We start from the raw sequence: 18,206 nt of genomic DNA, 5'->3' as shown, positions 1-18,206 counted from the left end.
CTAGAAACGGAGCTTGCACCAGGGTTTTCTCTTGTGTAATGGCGCCATCTAGCGTCTGCTTCAGGCCAGTTCGGTGGCTGTGATGCTGTTGGTCTACCACAAGAGGGAGCCTGATATGCCTGTGTTTAGGACTTTGAAAAATATCTTTGAAATATCCAGAAATGAAATATTCCACAGTGAAAATGTTGGACTTTCCTTTGAAAAATATCTTAATCTATACGGTGAATATGTTTGATATTCAGTATGTAGGTAGTCAGAGAGGTCCTGGACACAGGAATATCAGTCTCTCTCTGGAATTATTATATATACAGATTTTAGCTACTTGAAACTAAAAATGTGTGACTTTTATTTTGTAAAATCTCTAAATTGATACAGTCAAAAATGCTATTCATAAAAACGACACGTGAGACGATTTATACTTCTTGTGAATATAATCCAATCCATTTCATTTTCAATTATGCATTTTGTATATGCTCCATGTCAACAGTAGAGTTTCTGTGTCGGCTGATTTGACCACAGAGACGCGAGTGTCGACCAGCTCGACCGCAGTTTTCCATCCTAGGACAAAGTGGGACCATCGCATATGAGCCTCTCTCCTTCCAGGCCACCGTAATGCGGAAACCAGACCCACGTGGTATACCAAAACATCATGGCGGCCGGTTTCAAGTGAGTTTCCTCGGACCTCGGCTCTTACGCCACACATGTGTCTCTTTAAAGATGCGTTTTACTCTCACGTCGTGTTTAACACACACATGCAGGAGGACCAGGATGTTACTAGTCGATAGAAACAGAAACTAGGGGGCGCTGTGACCGCGGCTGTTCGAACCTGGTGTCGGTGAATCGCAGACGTGAAGCGGATCTGATGGATTCGTGATGGTTCGAGTCTCTTTCTGTGTTGACTTCAGTCCACAGGTTTAAATTCTGACAGTCAGACAATCGATTACAGTTTCTACTTAACGTTTACCAATTATATTATATTATCTTATATTATTTTCTTATGTTATTCCACATGTAAACCTCTTATTGTGAATCTCACCCAAATATATATACACATATATTTTGTTCTATTCATATTATAATGTACACTATTATCTTTTTTATATATTTTATTGTTGTATATACTCAGTCTATATATATATATATATGCTCGTATATGGATTTGTTCATTTCAACATCTCCTTAGACATAATACACAAATACAGTTTACACCCTCGTGCAGTCGTTCAGTGACACTGCACTTTACTCAAATATATTTCTATACAATATTTATATTAGTTACAGGTGCACATTATGTACATATTCTGTGTTTTTCTTTAGTTATTCAAATTCTATTGGCTATTTTTAATTCCTCATTCTGACTGTCTGCTGCTGTGGGAGTTTCCTCTATGTGGGATTAATAAAGTTAGAAATTAGACTTAGAAATTAAAAAGTTTTTATCGACACCAGAATAAAAGACACTGCACTCGATCCAGTGCACAAACACAACAAAACTCACGCTGTTTTAATTTATCTACTTTGCTGTTATTAGGGAAGTTTTGTATAAATAAATGTAGATATTAAAAATCCCAATTTAAAGTCCTGGTAAGAATGAGTTGAAACTCCTAAGCTGCTTTCTTAACTAGATAATATATTCTGATAGATTCCCTAATTCTGTTTGTATTTGTTGTTTTGTTTTCCTTTTTGTGTTTTCATGATATTTGTACTTTGTGTTTCTTCTTTGTTTCCACTCAAACTGAGCCCTGTTTGTATTTTTAATACTATTTGATAATTGTTAAAACCATGACGGTGGCAGCCATTAAGCTCGGTGTCCTCCTTTGTTCTCACAGGACTGCTGAGCCTCTGGAGTACCACAGGAGCTTCCTGGTCAGTGACTGAAAACACACACATTCTGTCGTCTGACTTGAAGGTTACACATTAGTATTTATTTTTAATACGACAATATAACATCAAAACGTTTCCCCCTTCAGAAAGAAAACTGCAGACCTGATGGACGAGAGTTGTCAGAATTCAGAACCACGACACTGAACATAGGTGAGACGCAGAGCCGATGGAACTAAGCTCCATATTTATATAAACAGCTTGTTTTACCTATTTTAAAACATAACAGCTTTCTGAGTGGTTATAAGAGTTGAAGTTAAAAACAACCTATACATTTAAATAGATTAAACTTTCACCAAAATAAGTTAATCTCGTCAAGTCCAGAAGAAAGTTTGGTTTTTGAACGATTGTAGAGATTTTTTTTTTTATTATTATTTGTCTAAATTATTAACAATGCTCAACAGTCGTTAGTGATCAGTCACGTTTACACAAAGGCAAAATACTATTGCACTACTTTGTTTATGGCTCTCAGGTTACTGCGTGTTCATTTCTGCTCCTTCAGGGTCATTGATGAATGCCTGTGTATGATCTGTGTCACAAACATGTGTGTGTTTAATATTTCCTCTCTGCTCAGGGTCCATATCCACGGCAGACGGCTCCGCCCTGGTGAAGTTGGGAAACACGACAGTGATCTGTGGGATTAAAGCGGTAAATGATCACGAAGCTCGTTTCACTGATTCTGGATCAGATAAACCGATGTTTACTCTGGTGTTTTCTTCCTGTGCAGGAGTTGGCGAATCCTCCAGTGGAGGCGCCTGGTAAAGGCTACATTGGTAAGTACAGCATGAAGGTGTCAGGAGCAGGAGTCAGGCGAAGTGCTCTGTGTGAATATAGACCCGACACCAAACTCACCTAAAATACTGTTTGTTAACACTCGTAAATATAACTCTCCAAAACATTCCTATTTTCTTTCACGAGGATCCATGAATTATTTCAAATGTTGAGAAACATCTTGCACATTTCACAATGTTTATGAAAGTGGGGAAAAGAACCCTGGATCCGCCCCTGATGCAGATACAGCCACATCACATCCTTACTCTAAGATTCATGGGAATCTGTCCGGTAGCTTTTGCTTAATTTTACAAACCAACAAACGTTAGAAGTTTGACTCTCTGGACAGATTGATTGATCTGTGTCTAATTGTGTTTCTAATGAGACTGTATGTGTGTCTCGTGTATTCACCATTCTGATCCTAATAAACAACCCATCACTGACTGCAGCTCTCTGTCCGTCCTCGTTAGTGCCCAACGTGGACCTGCCGCCTCTGTGCTCGTCCCGCTTCCGACCGGGTCCACCAGGAGAACAGGCCCAGGCCGCCAGCCAGTTCATCGCAGATGTGATCGAAAGGTGCCTCAGATTTGAATTCTTAGCTTTCATCAGTGAGTCGCTGCTTTCAGACGTGCACTGAACTCTGGGTAATCTCCAGACATCCAGAGTTTCCTCTGCAAACCCTGCGAGTAAAAACTCCAGATAATGTCATTAAGGCCACGTGAGAGCGCAGCAGGAGATCCTCATCCGCGAGCGAATGGGTGTGTTGATGAGGTTTCTAACACACGCAGGACACAAAAGCAGAAATAACACCTGACAAAGAAGAGAAATATCTCTCTAAAGCGGTGTCTTTTTAATTTATACGTTACATCCTGCCTCTGCCTGCTGCTCCACCCTTACCCGACCGCTCCAGATACTTCTGTGTTGTGAACGCATCTGAGAGGAGAATCTCTTGCTGCGTCGCTCAGGACGTCCTCAGGAGTTCATGTCTGAGAGCAGCTGGTGTTAACCCTCTTCACGCTGTCGCTGCTTTCACTAACCTCCATGTTTTCTTCTGGGTTTGGCAGCTCTGAGGTGATCCAAACAGAGGACTTGTGCATTGAAAGAGGAAAGGTGAGTAGTGCACGTGCACTGCTGCAGTGGTAAAGACTTGGACGGTTGGTTCTGACTGTGCTGGTTGTGGTTGCAGCTCTGCTGGGTGCTCTACTGTGACTTGATGTGTCTCGACTACGATGGGAACCTGTTGGACGCTTGTATCGTTGCCCTGCTGGCTGCTCTGAAGAACAGTACGTGCTATAAAAAGTGACCACTCTATTTTTATGAGCTGCTTTTCATCCGTACGTTTACTTCACTGCTTCCTGTTCGCCCACAGCGCAACTCCCAGATGTGACTATCAGCACAGAGACCAGTGCACCAGAGGTCAATCTAGAGAAGAGACGTGGGCTGCACATCCACAAACATCCAGTCGCCACCTCTTTCTGTATCTTTGATGAGTGAGTGATGGATTTTTTTCAGTTTTTCGGGGTGAAAACATCATTCTGTGTTAGTGTGTCTGACTCTGGATCTGTGTGCAGCTCCGTACTGATCGTGGACCCCACGGCCGAGGAGGAGAGTCTGGCGACGGCTCAGCTCGCTGTGGTGACGGATGAAGAAGGTCGACTCTGCTCTTTACACAAACCAGGTCAGAATGCGCAGAGGGAGGTGACTGGCTTCTCCTTGGGGTTTGTCCTCATGAGGAGCTCCCGGAGCTGTGAAGGATGTTCAACCATCCAGTTTGTTTTGAGAGCACGAATCTTGCATTGAAACTAGTTCATCCCTCGATCAATCAATCAACCAATATGAAAACGAGTAAATCTGAGGTTAAGTTGCAGATGATGCAGGTGCAACTTTTATTGATCAATAGCGTCCCCTGAAGCCATATGTGGGGACTCATTCTGTCCTAATGATTTTTTGATTTGATCGGTGGATATTACCCATGATCCTCAGCTTCCAGAACCAGAAGTTCTGCAGCTGTAACAAATCCACCAAACTCTGTTTAGAATTCTTCATATTTTAAAAGTTTTCCTGCTGAATATTAAAGATAAACTCTGGTTTTAACTGATCTGCAGTCAGCTTTACTCTTCAACTCGCTGCACCTGATTTTACATAGAGCAGAGGGAATGAAAGAGGAAACATTCTCTCTATTCCACGTCAGTGAACCAGCAAACTCATTTTAATTAAGCTTTTTTTAATGTAAAAAGCTGCTATGAATAATCAACAAATGAAAACATCTGAATTATATTCCACTTCTCTCTCTGTTGCTGGATTCTATAGAAAATATATGAAGTAAAAGGAAGTTTCAACTTTGGAATCAGCAGCATGATCTTGTATTTTCTCACCTTTTAGTTTTTCAGAAAAATATCAGGATATTTGTAATGATTTGTTTGTTAGGGGTCGTTTTTGTTGTTTGTGCCGGTTTCATACATATTTGCATAAACCCAGTTTTGTGAATTGTATGTGGAGTTACATTTTGTATGTGCAGAAACCCTGTATGAAGTTGAATGAGGAAAGCACCTCCCTCTGAAACGTCTCTCCCTCTGGCTCAGGTGGGACGTCCCTGTCAGGAGAGAAGCTGCAGGAGTGCATCAGCCGAGCAACAGTGCGACAGAGAGAGATCCAGAAACTCATCAACAAAGTCCTACACAGTGTGAAGACAGATCAATAAAGAGCCTCAGACCACGCTTTGTTTTATCTAAAAGCTGTATTTTCCACTGTCAATATATATTCTTTTTAATAACAATAAAACTGCTGACAAAGACTGCTTAAAAAATTATTTCATAGTGTCCGGAAACATCTCACACGCACACATACACACGCACACACACACTCAACTGATGTCTTGTAAGAATACGCTCATTGCTCCTGATCTCATTTTAAAAAGAAAAGCCTTTTCAAAATGTGCTGTTCCAAAGCAGGTTCATCATCTTGCATGTTGATCTTGGTTGAGCCCTGTGTCGGGGTCGCCTACAGAAGAAGGACTTCCAACAGACTGAGAGGTAGAGAGCTGCCCCCAGGCACTGCTCCAGGATCAGATTTGCATGTTCACATGTAATGGCTGTGTGGAGGATTTGGTGTTGAGCTCAGATGGGATCCTTGCTTACAGGGCAGTTTCTACCAGGGGGGGGGGGGGGGGGTCAACCAATCAGAGGCGTGAGGACCAGGAAGGCTCCAGAGGAATCCTCAGTGCATTCATGATCCTCTCAGGCCACAAAACGAATTAGTCTTCCTGAAGGGACAATGTTTTACTGTGGAAGCCAAACTACCAGAACCATTTTTCTTCTTCTGTAAAAATATCACTACGGTTCTTTAAGCCTAAGGCTCCCTGTCCTAAAAAAAAGCCCATAATTCATGGTGGATACAGTTTGGGTTTTTTCAAAAACCTCTGACGATCATTACAAAGGAATTTGTCAGCTAGAAAAAGACAAACAAATGGCAAAAAAAAATGTATTTTTCGCCTGCAGCCTCCACAGTGAGACAGACAAAGAGCACAGTATGGATCATTCATGTTCTTGTGTTTTGTTAGTGTGATTTTGAGTCTGTCATGATTTAGGGAGGGGCTGTGGCGTGCTCCTCTTCCTCTTACTTCTTGGCTGGCTGGCGGTATGTTGCCGTGGTGCTCCCCCCTGAGGAGCCGCTGCTCCCATAGCCATTTGCTGCTGCTGCATTTGGTGCTGCAAGAATTGCAACTGTCCCATGCAGAGAGAAAGATGGAAAAACAAGGGACGTCAGTGGCAGATTCAGTTGTGTTACTACAAACAACATAGTGCACGTTTCGGTCTTTGGCTCTGAGGTACGTGTGAACCTCTGCAGCACCGTTAAAGAAACACCGGCACCAGTGATGAGCAGACTCCCTCAATGAGGCACATCCATATCACTACATCGTCGTATGAAAAATACATTTCACACTCAATCAATCTGCCCACACAAGAGTTTAATATCTGTTCATACTAACAACTAAAAACGCATTTAACATGAACACTCTTGTATATTAGCTTGTCTCTTCCGCATGTAAACAGTTGTATCATTGTAAAACTCTGAGTTTAGACAACAGGAGTCAGCGAAGCTCGTAATTGATTAATCCATGTTGCGTTCTACACTGGAAGCCGAGGCTAACGCCGGTTGTTTTGTTCCGGAAGAGGGTCATGTGACAGGAGCCTGACCAATCAGCGAAGGCTACGCTGCTACGTCAACAAACCTCTCAGTTTCTGCTCTGCTTTGCTTCTTGCTTTTCAAACTCAAACGTAGTAATGTGGATGTAGCCTGAAGCTGGAACAGATTACCAGCACAATGCTCGGTGTCACAGACATATATGTAAATATATATATAATGAGTGGCATTGGTTAGTGAAGCTGAAGTGAAGCCTGGTACGACGGACAGGAGTAGAGAAACATAGAAGGAGTTGTTAATGGGTTGCAGATGGAGGTGAGGAGAAGGAAGAGGGGGGGTTGGGGAGGAGAGGCAGGATACAGTCAAGCAGCACCAGTGGCGTTCTCTTCTGGAGACACAGATTATTTGCCGGGTTCCTCGCAACAACACACATGCAGCTCAGCAACTGTGCTTCCTGCTCAGAGTAAGTCAGCAACTTCAACCGGGCAAAAAAAAGAAGAATCTTTCAACACTTTATGCTTCATGCTTTCAGTGAAACAGTCCAACATCTGTAATCTGTCCTAAAGCAGTCAGCAACATTTCAACAGTATGAACCCGATAACGCTATTTGCACCAGTTGCTAAGTGCTTTGTAAGAACATGCCTCCCACTTCCACACGCTGTTAGTCTCTGCCACCGGGAAGTGCCACAAGCTCTGGTGTACGTGTGTGTGTGTGTGTGTGTGTGTGTGTGTGTGTGTGTGTGTGTGTGTGTGTGTGTGTGTGTGTGTGTGTGTGTGTGTGTGTGTGTGTGTGTGTGTGTGTGTGTGTGTGTGTGTGTGTGTGAGAGAGTTGGCTGCTGGGAGCACTGGGACGGCTGTGATCTTTGTCAAACAACATATCAAACAAACATACAACACAAGATGGAGTGAATGTTGTGGATCTACAACAAAGAAATAAAAAACAATAATTCAACAAAGAAAGTGGTGATGGAGGATTTGGATGAAAATCAGACCCGGGGTGAAATAGTTTTAAGTCCAACTAGAAGTAAACTTAAATGATTGAGGGATATATTCTGAGTTAAGACCTTTGCAATTTGACGAGTGGCCTGTTTGATCCTAGCTTCACGTTGGCTGCATCACATCATATGTTTAAGACAAAATAGTTGATGAACATCTGCAGACAATTAAATTCAATCAATTGACAAATAAACTGAAGCAAATCCTCGGGAAAAAAAATTGACCTGGGCCCTTATATATTTTATAATATAGCTCAGCGAAATTCCATCGCTTGAGTTTGAAAATATTAAGAACGCACAAATAAAAAAAAAAAGCATCTATTGTGCAAAGGCCTTTATTTTTATGAATTTTTATGTGTTTTCATTTATTTTAGTTGGATAATTTTCTCATATATGATCAATCATTTTTCAAATGTTAAATGTTCTGAAAATTCAGCCTCTTCAGCCTTAAATGTATTTTTAGTTTTTGAAACATAGAACTGCATTGTTTGCAAACATGTTGTTAAAAACATATTTAAATATTACCAAAGGTTTGAGGAAAATATGAAGCTCCTGTCAAGTAATCCTTGATTTAGACTTTAATAGATGGATTAACCATGACATTAGTGAACTAGTTCAGCCGGCTACACGAGGGCCGGGACAGTTGGCTGATTATCTAGTCTCAGTGTTTGTCTCCTTCAGAGAAATGTATATATGTGTATACAGATGTTAAAGTTGCTGTATTACTTGGATCTGTGGCTGGTGCTGCTGCTGAAGCCTTGGAGAAGGCAGCGGGCGCCCAGACCCGTCCAGCCCACAGCCCAACTGGGACAGCACTAAGGGGGGAGGAGGAGGAGGGAGAGGAGGATGGAGCCCCAGAGGGAAGGACGTGACAGATGCAAAAGGAATGGAACCAAGTATGAAGAGAGAAAATTCACATAGAGGCAAAAAGAGGGAGGGAAGGAGCGAGGGAGGCCAAAAGCACAGGTAAATGACCATGGAGGTTTTAAATAGTATGAATTGGTTGAGCCCGGAAGGTGAGAGTGAGCAAGGAAGGTGGAGAACAGGAACAGGAACAGTGCAAAAAGTGAAAGACATAAGGGTGGGGGGGGGGGGGGGGGCAACAAAAAGCAACAACAGAGAAACAAAAGAGGAAATGTAGCAGAGGAGAAGGGGAAGTTGAGTCTCTCCTGTCAGTTGTTACATGCTCCGCAAAGAGGAACAATTCATCATGTTGACTGGTAATGTACAGGGATTACAATAATGAATACATTAGTTCATCTGACCTTATTAGTACCAGTTAGTGGCATGATGTCAACTGGTTTTGGTTAAAGGACTGATCAAAGAGACAATGGTGTGTGTGTGTGTGGACTAGGGGGTGGTGGTCCATACCTGCAGCCTGTGGAGACATAAAGCCTCCGACTCCCAGGTTGATGACGGCCGTTTGCTGGTTTCCTAAACTTTGATCTGACCCCTGGTCGCCCTGCGGAGAGAAACCGAGGCAACACAACTCAGTGAGGTCATCACACACACACACACACACACGTTCCACCTTCACTTCTTCAAAACCATCACGACACTCGATCGATCTGTTTTTTATAACATTTCTCCAAAGTTACAAACTCTCAATCAAAATAATATCTTGATATTTATTTCACTAGTTCTCGTCCGTGAGTCCAGAACAGTGAGGACTCCGTCATCATGTGGTTACAGCTTCTCCCACAGTGCCTGATGGAATATGTCCGTATTCGCTTGGCACTGTTGAGATTCTGGGATTTTCTCCCTTTATTCTTTGAAGCAGATTTGTTCAAACCTGCTCTTGTATGAGCTTCTCTCCACATGTGTCATGAAGTCAGTCAGTCCATCGTTTTCCACTGTGACTCAACGCTGGCTTTCAGCTGGGTCGCCAAGGAAATTTCAAACTCTTGTTCTAAAGCCATATTTGTTAATAAGCTTCAGTCGTTATCCTGTTGGACCAAAGATCGCTGCCCCACCTTTTCTTTGAGAGGAGTTTTCATTTAGAGTTCTGGCTTCAGTATGGCAATCCAGCCCAGCACAGCCCAGAGAGGTTACTGGCTCACTCATCACTTCCCTGTTAGCGGTGTATTCTTGTAAGCAAACGTGGCCGTGCGTCTTACCGTCTCGCCCTGCTGTTGAGGACTGGAGGTCGCCGAATGACTCTGCTGTGGTGAGAACTGAGAGAGCTGCTGCTGCTGCAGAGAGTTGAAGATGAGAGGACCAGTGGGGATCTGGGAACGTTTAAAAAAAAACACACAAACCAGTCAAACAACACAATCACTGCTACCACCATATCAAAGCTATAAAGGATATAAAAGGGGATATTTCAAGGCAAAGCTCTTGAAGCAACCTGGGTCTTTATCTCTATTCTTCTTCTGCTTAGTTCCTCTGCACTGGGCTTTTTGCCCAGAGACTCTGCATCTCAGGAGTTGGAGGGTAACTCTAAATCTCATTCTTGTTCATGTTGCCCAGCCCCGTCCTGGCATATGGTGGAAAGCACCAGAAATGACATCGTTGTGGCCGGCTGTTCCTGCAGCTCCCAACTCCAACTTGGCATCTCTACATACATCTCTGTCACCCCTCCTTAATGAGGGCGCACAAATATTCCCAAATGTTCCCAAATGTCCCCTAAAGGGAGATTTCGGATAAAAACGAGGGATTCTGCAGGAGAAAAAATTGGGGAATTCTCCATGCCAGCCGAAGCTGTTTGTTTGTAACGGGTTGTATTTTTCATAAGCGGCAACAACCATCTTTTAGAAGAAGACTGCACAGAGTCACCGTGCCTCAAGCATGAGTAAGAACGGGTAAGGTCTCATGTTGACGTCACGTTGCCCGTGCAATCAATCCATCAGGCATGACCGCGCCTTAATGGTGTCAGGCTGAGTGGTTCTATTTCATTCAGGGCACCAAACACTGAAATATACACACCCTTGTGGCTTTGGAATAACTACATTAAACAGGTTTCACTACACTGTGAGCTGGAGGGAAAAGGACATGTGAGGAAATTAAGCTGTGCAGCTGATTCACACGGAGCTCGACACTATTCAAGGTGTCAAACATATGCTCAGGCAGCAGGGAGTGTCACAGAACAACTGGTACAGAGTCATACCTGCAGGAGGTTCAGTGGTCTCAAACCGGTGCTGCTGTTCAGGCCAAAGTGACTCCCTGAAAAACAAATCACAAACAAACACTCGTCATTACTCTCTGCAGGTCACAGCGACACAGATTCCTCACATAGGATTTTAGTACACATTGTGGAATGTGACATTGAAATCTCTTACCACTCTGTACTGCGGACTGCATGGTGGGCATCAGGCCTCCAGGTGGCAGGATCCCACCCAGGTTAAGGCCTGGACCGAGCATGGGGTTGGAGCCGCTCATCAGGTTCTGAGGACTGCTAAAGAGAAAGTAGTGGAGGGTCATGAAAAGTGACTAACAAGCTACAATATGGCATCAGAGATTTTTATTCTCTTACCAGACAGAGCTGACCACGTTGATGAAGTTCAGCCCTGTGGGGCTGGCCATGACCTGCGATGAGCTGGTTCCTGTGGGGATGGACGTACCCATGGTGGGCAGAGGAATGGTCATGACGGGCAGCGGCTGGCTTAGAGCCAGCTGCTGCTGCGTGAAAGGGGTGAGCAGGGCCGGCTGCGACTGGCTCTGAACCAGGGGAGGGTCTAAGGGGGTGGGGGTCAGTGAGAGAGGAGCAGTTAGGGAGTCGGTGGGATGCGGGGTGGAACACGGCGTGTTGGTGGGCGTGGGCGTGGATGGCTTTGGGGTTCCCGACCCTTACGGAGGAGAAAGTGCATCAAACAGAAAAGAATCAAGAAGACAGAGAAGGGGACATTAGCAGGTGAAAGCTACAGTTTATAAAAAAACACAAATTCTATCAGTTCAGTACTTGATTCATTTACAGAAACTTGGAGAAACTTCCTGAACAACAACTGAGTTCAGTTTCAAACAATCTGATGCCAGCTGGCTTTAGTCACAATACATATTATAAAATACAGAGAAAAGTGTTTGTGATGATGCAATTTGTTCTGTATTTGTAAAGTTCCAGTAACGTCCCAGTAGTTTTATACTTCTACATTCCATAAGACCAGGATCTTTCTGAGAACACTGTTATACTTTCTTAAAAACAAATTTCCAGGAAAACTTGGGAGCTAATGTGGGATATTGCAACACAACTCATTTTCAGAACTATAGCTGTGCCCGTTGACAGAAAGCTGCCTACGGGTTGTCAGACTCGTCTTTACTCACTCTGTGTGGAGCCCATGGGCGAGAGGGAAGCAGGCGACAGCAGGCTCAGCTCCATAGAGTGCTTCCTGTTCAGAGACTGGCTTTTCGCTGGAGGCGGAGTAGGACACTTGAGCAGACCACTGGTGATTTGTGAACTATATGGATTACCTGAGGGGAAAATGAAGAGCTGACATAAATACACCATTCTCATAAACAGAAAGTATACAAGCAGATCTTGTCTACTTTGCTTTCTCGTGTTCTACAATTTCCAGATCACCTTTCAACGCCATGACAAAGGGTGCACATTTTTATCTTTCAATCTCAGAATATTCGTAAAAAAATCCCCTTGACCTTTGGTCTGTATCTGTTTTCTACCATAATGTAGGATCATAAAATATTGGAGTTTCATCTGGATTTACCTGAGGAGCTGCTGCCCGGTCCTGAAGGCAGTTTGATGGGAGGGGGTCTGTGCTTTACCCCTTTTCCCAAAAAAGACGTCTGGACTTGTGAAGAAATACCATCACCCTGCAGATGACATTCAAACAAAACGTTTCTTAACCACAGTGCATCACGGAAAGCATAGATGCTTCCAGACATGTACTGAACTCCTCCAGAGGGAATGTAAGTGAGAACACAAATGTCAGAGTCAGTTCCCCCCTCGTAAAGAAACCCAGAGAATCTCGGATTGAGCCCATGTGGAGGGATCGGGAGCACATTGCTGATATTTTTCAGGACTAAAGGACATTTTCCTGTTGTTGTGTATGTTTCTGACAATCTGGTGCTGTGTTCTACGTAAAAGGCAAAGGGGCCCTTACCTCATCTTTGCTGGGGGAGGGAGGCGCCTGTCCCACGCTGCCTGAGTTATGGGACATCTTGACCTGACACTTCACATCTTTCTCATACACTCCTTTGTACTGAGTAAGAAACCTATCAAGAAGATATAACACAGAATTTATGCCAAGCTCTCAAATAGCATATATCCGTGAAAATGATGTATTTGACAGGATAAGCTTCTCAACCAAAGAAAACACGGTGACTCACCGGTCTGCATCGATCTTCGAGCCTATGAGGAATCTGTGAATGAGACAAAAGAGATGAAGAATCAGAGTTGCATTTCAAATTCAGTCAGGTACACGGAATTAGTCTAAGAGACTGTCCTTACGGGGGATGTATGAGCTTCAGGTCTGTGCTGTCCTCCTCTGCTTTTGGTTCTTTCGCACAGTAGATTTTCCCGTAAACTAGTGGATCTCCCATCGCCTGGAAGATTGACACCTTGGTCCTCTGTGCTTGGCCCCCCACCTCACACTCGAAAGTGTAGTCATCTATAACTTCCTATATAAACACAGAGCACAAAGAAAACTGAGTCAAAGACAAATATGAAGAAAAATGGTTTTAAAACGAGGTGAGAACTGATTTACAGAAAACTTGGTAGAAGGATGGGACATGGGCCAAGAAAGGACACATTAAATTGTATGGTCCAGACGAGGGAGTAGACATTTTACTGTCTTTAACGTTGTGGGAAAGAGCGTCAGGCATCTTTATGGGACTGTGTGTGCAGTTAGGTTTGGCCTGAAAGAATCTAAGGGGACTGTTGGGCCTTGGCGAAGGCTTGTGTTCTACTAAGTGCCATTCTAGTTTCCTATGGAGCATTACACTTTACACACCACCCACCGCTTATTTCTGACAGCAACCAACATTGATCTATAGCCTCAGAGCCTGTTAATGCTGCTGCCACACTTACCTCAGCAGGCCAGATCACAGTAGTGGGCTGAGAATCCTCCAGTTGCAGGGATTTCTCCACCACAGCGTACTTTTCCACCTAAAGCAACACACAAACAAATCCATCTGGTTTGGTACAGCCTGCATTACTGTCAGAACAGTGAGATGTGTGGGTTTTAAGTGCTGTGTGCTCAAATGTTTACACGTGTCACAGAGGAACACTGAGCTACTCACATCAATTTCCTTCGGTACAGTTAGTTGGCAGTTGCTCTGCTTCCACATGTCAACACACTGCAAGGGATGACAGTAAAGAGCAGCAGGGAAAACAAAATGAGCAAATGCAGGTCAGAGAGCACAATGAAAACAGGCCAATAGTAGGTGAGGAGATTTTCCTCATCAATGGTTAACAGGGAACTTAGAAGTATTAAAACCTGGCTGAAGCTCAAGTTTCATTTATATCTGTTAGTGTCGAGACAAACAAACAGGTGGTTACCATGTTTATCATGTGAGAGAAGGTCTATTCAATGGAAAATGCCTCTGTGAACTTCATGATATCTGAGTATGTACACAGTGTAACTATGGTTGTCCTATTGGATGTATTTTGACTTCCTACATTTCCGATCTTTGAGATCTTCAGGTCTATGACGGGAGCAGGTTTCCTCTCCTTCCTCCTCTGTAGGTAGTCGTAGAGTCGAAGCTGTGGTGGTATGGGCAGGTGGGACAGCTCCTGCTGCCTGTTCAGAGCAGCTCGAGAGTGTCTCTTATAACACCTTTAATGCAGACAAACACAAGAAGTATGTATCTTCAAATGCTTTTTCTTTTTCACAAGAAAAATATTGGTAAATGTGCAATTTTTTCTTTCTGGCATTCTAGGTGGATTGACTCAAACCCAGGTGAGTGTCTTTTGTACCGTTTCATGGAGCGAGTGTTCATTTTCTGTTTGTTGTATAGCAGGCGGTTGGCTGTGCAGGTGACCGAAATGGAAGGGTCCAGACACAGAGGCTCAGCTGTGGCCAGAATCAACTGACTCTCCAGCTGCAATTTGTCGTCCTGCAACGAAGAAAAACAGACGCTACAGAAAACCCCTGTGCCATGTGCTAATGCTTAAAGAAAGAACTGCCTACGATTATGATCAAGTAAAGACAGCGAGGAGGCGAATCAAGACAATGAAGTGTCTCTGAGATAGAAACCATGATGATTTATTTACCTGTGACCACTTGTGGTGGTCACTAGTCATGGCATGGACATCACAGGTCAGAGTCTGTAGGGCAAAAACACAGATATGAACAAATATTTGCTCTTAGTTTATTTGTTTTACAATTTATTTATCTGTTTTTTTTTCTTTTACGTATTCTGATAGATTACCTGCATGGTTGGCCGCAGCAGGATGTGTCTGCTCTGGTAAGTCGGCATTTTGGTATTTCCAGACTGCCTGTAGTCTCTCACCTCTACTATTACACAGCCACAGTGGAAGAAGTTGACCTAAAATACAAAGCAAATGATGGAGGTCAAACATCAAATTTAAAGCTATCCCAGATATCAAAAACTTAAAACCTGAATAGCCTTGCTCTCCATTTAGTAACATATACTTTAGAGTACTTCATTATATTTAAATTAAAATAATTTATCTACAACATGATGGATGCATATACACACATGCATACAAACCTGGGATTTCTCCAATAGGTCCACCAGAATAGGAGGCAACTCCTCAGCATCTAAGTACTCCAGCAGTTCTCCCTCTTCATATGGCAGACGGATTGTTTCAGAATCTATAAAAGAAGACAGATGTGAATTATGCAGATGATGCCATTTTCATAAACATTCAAAGAAAAACTGGATGGACTTGGGTAATTGCTGAAGTGGTTTCTCTTACCAGATCCATTTTTGCCCCTGAGCATTAAAGAATAGCCGTCATTCCCAGGGTAAAGGTTGACCACCAGACATGATACAGACTCCTGGGACACCAGCTTCTCCAGTAGATTGACATTTCTCCTCAAATTCTTCAGAAAGACAACAAATAAACAAATAAACAAAATGCAGACAAGGGGCAAAATCTCAGTTCATGTGAACTTGTGTTGATGCTTTCCATTCACATGTATTTTGAATTGAAGCTCTTAAACAGATTTACTATTCTTTTCTAAAAGAAAACGTCAAATTGAACCACTCCCACTTTTTATAAAGTTAAAGATATGACAGGTATTTTTTACTTTACACACACATATATAAGTAAACATGCATATATTCTTGCTGCTGATGTAAAGAATCAACAAATTATTATTTGAATCTGACGACATATAGGTCATTTTAGTTGTATATTATGATTCATTAAAACTAAACAAAACTAGGGTTTGACTTGAAACTGTGAACTTTGAAACTTAACTTTGAATTGGGAAAGGACTTACTGTAGAAAATGCAGTTTCACAAATAATTAAATCTCCAATATGAAACTAATTTCTTCTCTTGCATTAGTGGTAATTCATGCACAGCTTAATGTCTCTAAAAGTAATAATGTCCACTCACTCCCTGCAGATTGGAATAAACAAGGTTTAAATACACAGCCCATAATGATCTGGTCATAACCGAGTGTGAAGTAATACAAACCTTTAACTCTGGCTCCTTCTCACATTCCTCTATGTACAGCTCATAGAGCTTCTGATACAAACTCTTCCTCCCGCCGGATGAAAGTCTTCTTTTGGCTGGCCGCTGTCGAGCACTTTCAACAATGTACTAAATAATGGACAACACACTGCGTTAATGGATGATGGGACAGAGAGAGTGTGAGTAACATTGTCAGTGCGTTCACATGGTGCACAGAGGCCCCGCTCAGACCTGGTATTAACTGCTGTCCTGAGAGATTTGATCACAACTGGAGCGCGCTAAGTACATGTGTACACTTGTGATCGGATCTCAACCCCCCCTAACTATATGCAAATAAAAAAGTATGTAATTTTGTGTCTGTAAAGTAAACATTTGGTTGTTTTTACCCAATCTGTATTTAAATGGTGCTCTTCTAGTCTTGATGCCCATTTAAAAAGGGCTTTACGGTAGAGTTTTGCCATTCACCCAAACACGTTCACAAAGTGCATCTATGTGCAGCACTTTCTCGACCACACATCACTCACACACTGCCTGCACAGCCATCAGGGGCAATTTGGAGTTCGGTATCTTGGCCGAGGACACGTTCACATGTGGAATGGCAGAGACTGGGATCTTACCACCGACCTCCTGGCCACAGCCGTCCCCCACTGTGGTTCTAGTGATCGGATCTCAAGACACATTCAGACCTGCACTAAGTACTGACCCCTTGTGATCAGATCACTCAGAAAGGATGTTAATACCAGAGTACAAGCGGTTTCCTCTTCCTGCAAAGAAGAACTGAATGAAATAATGGCTTTTACCTCGGCTCGATCCAATGCATATTCCAAAACTTGTTGCTGAGGGGAGGGGGGAGAGAAACAGCTTTTGTCACAATTTGAACTGTCAAACAAGTCAGATAGAAACTTTACCAGCGGTGGAATATTTAATCCGCTGCACAACATCCCTGAGGATGGCTATGTGGAGGACCAGATGGAGATGGAGCTCACCATTGTGGTCCACCGCCAGCTGCCAGGCGAGGGACGGTAGACGATGCTGTCCTGTCTGCCCCACGCTGTCACCGTCCTATAGTGACCATTCACACCCTGCACACACAAACAGATGACAGATCAGTACAGACACAGATCCCTCGGTTGACTGGCAGGTTGTTCACGCAGCTCTGAAGCCACTCGATTGAAAGATGCCACACGCGAGCATCCACAGCTAAAAACTGGCGAGCGGAACTATTTCACCCTCTGAGGAGACTTTGGGGGGAAACGAACACCGGCACGATGCGTGTCCGGGCGGATAAACCCGGGCGGCGTCGCTTCAGCGAGGGGACCGAGAGCGCAGCCGAGCGGGAGGCTGAGCAGCGACGAGCTCGTTGCAGCCTGTGGCCGTTGAGGCTAGCGCGGCTAAAGCTAGCACGCTAGCCCCGTTCCCAGTGGGTGAGCTGCGAGTTACCCGCTCCGCTGACGGTGTTTCCGTCCGTCAGAGGCGCGGGCCGACGCGGGGCTCGCTGATCGGGTTGCACTTGCCTTCGAGGTTGCATAGCGGCGGACTGTAGCTCCGGTGCGAGGAAACCAAATGAAATTGAAATATCGGCGTCTTCATTGAAAAAAAGTCGGAGCGGCAGCCATTTTCTTCCAGTGTGACAACAACAGCTAAACTTCCGGTTTGAGCGACGGTGGGCGGGGCCACCTCACAACGGGGTGTCGATGGAGACAAGTTTCCTACAAGAGTTTCATCACGAGACAGAAGTTTAAAGTTAAAGAACGAGCAAATCCACAAAAGACATTTTAATATAAGTATATATATGAATTATATGAAAGAGATACTTCACAGAAAAATAAAACTTCACTCATAATCTACTCAGGAGCTGGTGGG

The 18,206-nt window shown here is 43.6% G+C and overlaps 2 protein-coding genes across 4 annotated transcripts; one reads left to right on the top strand and one right to left on the bottom strand.

The window, feature by feature from the left end:
• Positions 1–614: 614 nt before the first annotated feature.
• On the top strand, positions 615–5,443 carry exosc8 (exosome component 8). Its single transcript, XM_053441833.1, has 11 exons — positions 615–666; positions 1,827–1,863; positions 1,968–2,031; positions 2,453–2,526; positions 2,606–2,651; positions 3,120–3,225; positions 3,714–3,759; positions 3,836–3,932; positions 4,019–4,139; positions 4,221–4,327; positions 5,232–5,443. Exons 1-11 carry the CDS (start codon positions 650–652, stop codon positions 5,348–5,350), a joined length of 834 nt encoding a protein of 277 aa, XP_053297808.1. The 5' UTR covers positions 615–649; the 3' UTR covers positions 5,351–5,443.
• supt20 (SPT20 homolog, SAGA complex component) lies at positions 5,368–17,902 on the bottom strand. 3 transcript variants are annotated; one of them, XM_053441832.1, is made up of 24 exons: positions 17,858–17,902; positions 17,330–17,425; positions 17,144–17,179; positions 16,347–16,472; positions 15,619–15,745; positions 15,411–15,514; positions 15,108–15,224; positions 14,950–15,003; positions 14,653–14,792; positions 14,356–14,512; positions 13,977–14,033; positions 13,765–13,842; positions 13,186–13,355; positions 13,065–13,097; positions 12,839–12,950; positions 12,443–12,548; positions 12,045–12,191; positions 11,260–11,572; positions 11,066–11,181; positions 10,894–10,949; positions 9,905–10,015; positions 9,159–9,249; positions 8,514–8,602; positions 5,368–6,371 (listed from the first exon to the last, which is right to left on the bottom strand). In XM_053441832.1, exons 2-24 carry the CDS (start codon positions 17,330–17,332, stop codon positions 6,225–6,227), a joined length of 2,490 nt encoding a protein of 829 aa, XP_053297807.1. In that variant the 5' UTR covers positions 17,333–17,425; positions 17,858–17,902; the 3' UTR covers positions 5,368–6,224. The 3 variants fall into 3 exon arrangements, with proteins under 3 accessions (XP_053297807.1, XP_053297805.1, XP_053297806.1); XM_053441830.1 differs by having other exon boundaries at positions 11,066–11,178; positions 17,858–17,895; XM_053441831.1 differs by lacking the exon at positions 8,514–8,602 and having other exon boundaries at positions 17,858–17,895.
• Between the last annotated feature and the right edge of the window lie 304 nt (positions 17,903–18,206).

The sequence above is a fragment of the Pleuronectes platessa genome, chromosome 15, assembly GCF_947347685.1.
Source record: "Pleuronectes platessa chromosome 15, fPlePla1.1, whole genome shotgun sequence".
Taxonomy (NCBI): Eukaryota; Metazoa; Chordata; class Actinopteri; order Pleuronectiformes; family Pleuronectidae; genus Pleuronectes; species Pleuronectes platessa.
The sequence above is the reverse complement of the archived record's forward strand: the minus strand, read 5'-3'. Positions and strand labels throughout refer to the sequence as shown.

Excerpts from the sequence above, each read along its gene's own strand:
- exosc8 (XM_053441833.1), top strand. Across the intron at positions 1,864-1,967 it reads AGTACCACAGGAGCTTCCTG|AAAGAAAACTGCAGACCTGA; the intron begins GTCAGTGACTGA and ends TTCCCCCTTCAG. Across the intron at positions 3,933-4,018 it reads GCTGGCTGCTCTGAAGAACA|CGCAACTCCCAGATGTGACT; the intron begins GTACGTGCTATA and ends GTTCGCCCACAG.
- supt20 (XM_053441832.1), bottom strand. Across the intron at positions 15,746-16,346 it reads AGAAGGAGCCAGAGTTAAAG|AATTTGAGGAGAAATGTCAA; the intron begins GTTTGTATTACT and ends GTCTTTCTGAAG. Across the intron at positions 12,549-12,838 it reads CCTCCCCCAGCAAAGATGAG|GGTGATGGTATTTCTTCACA; the intron begins GTAAGGGCCCCT and ends TGTCATCTGCAG.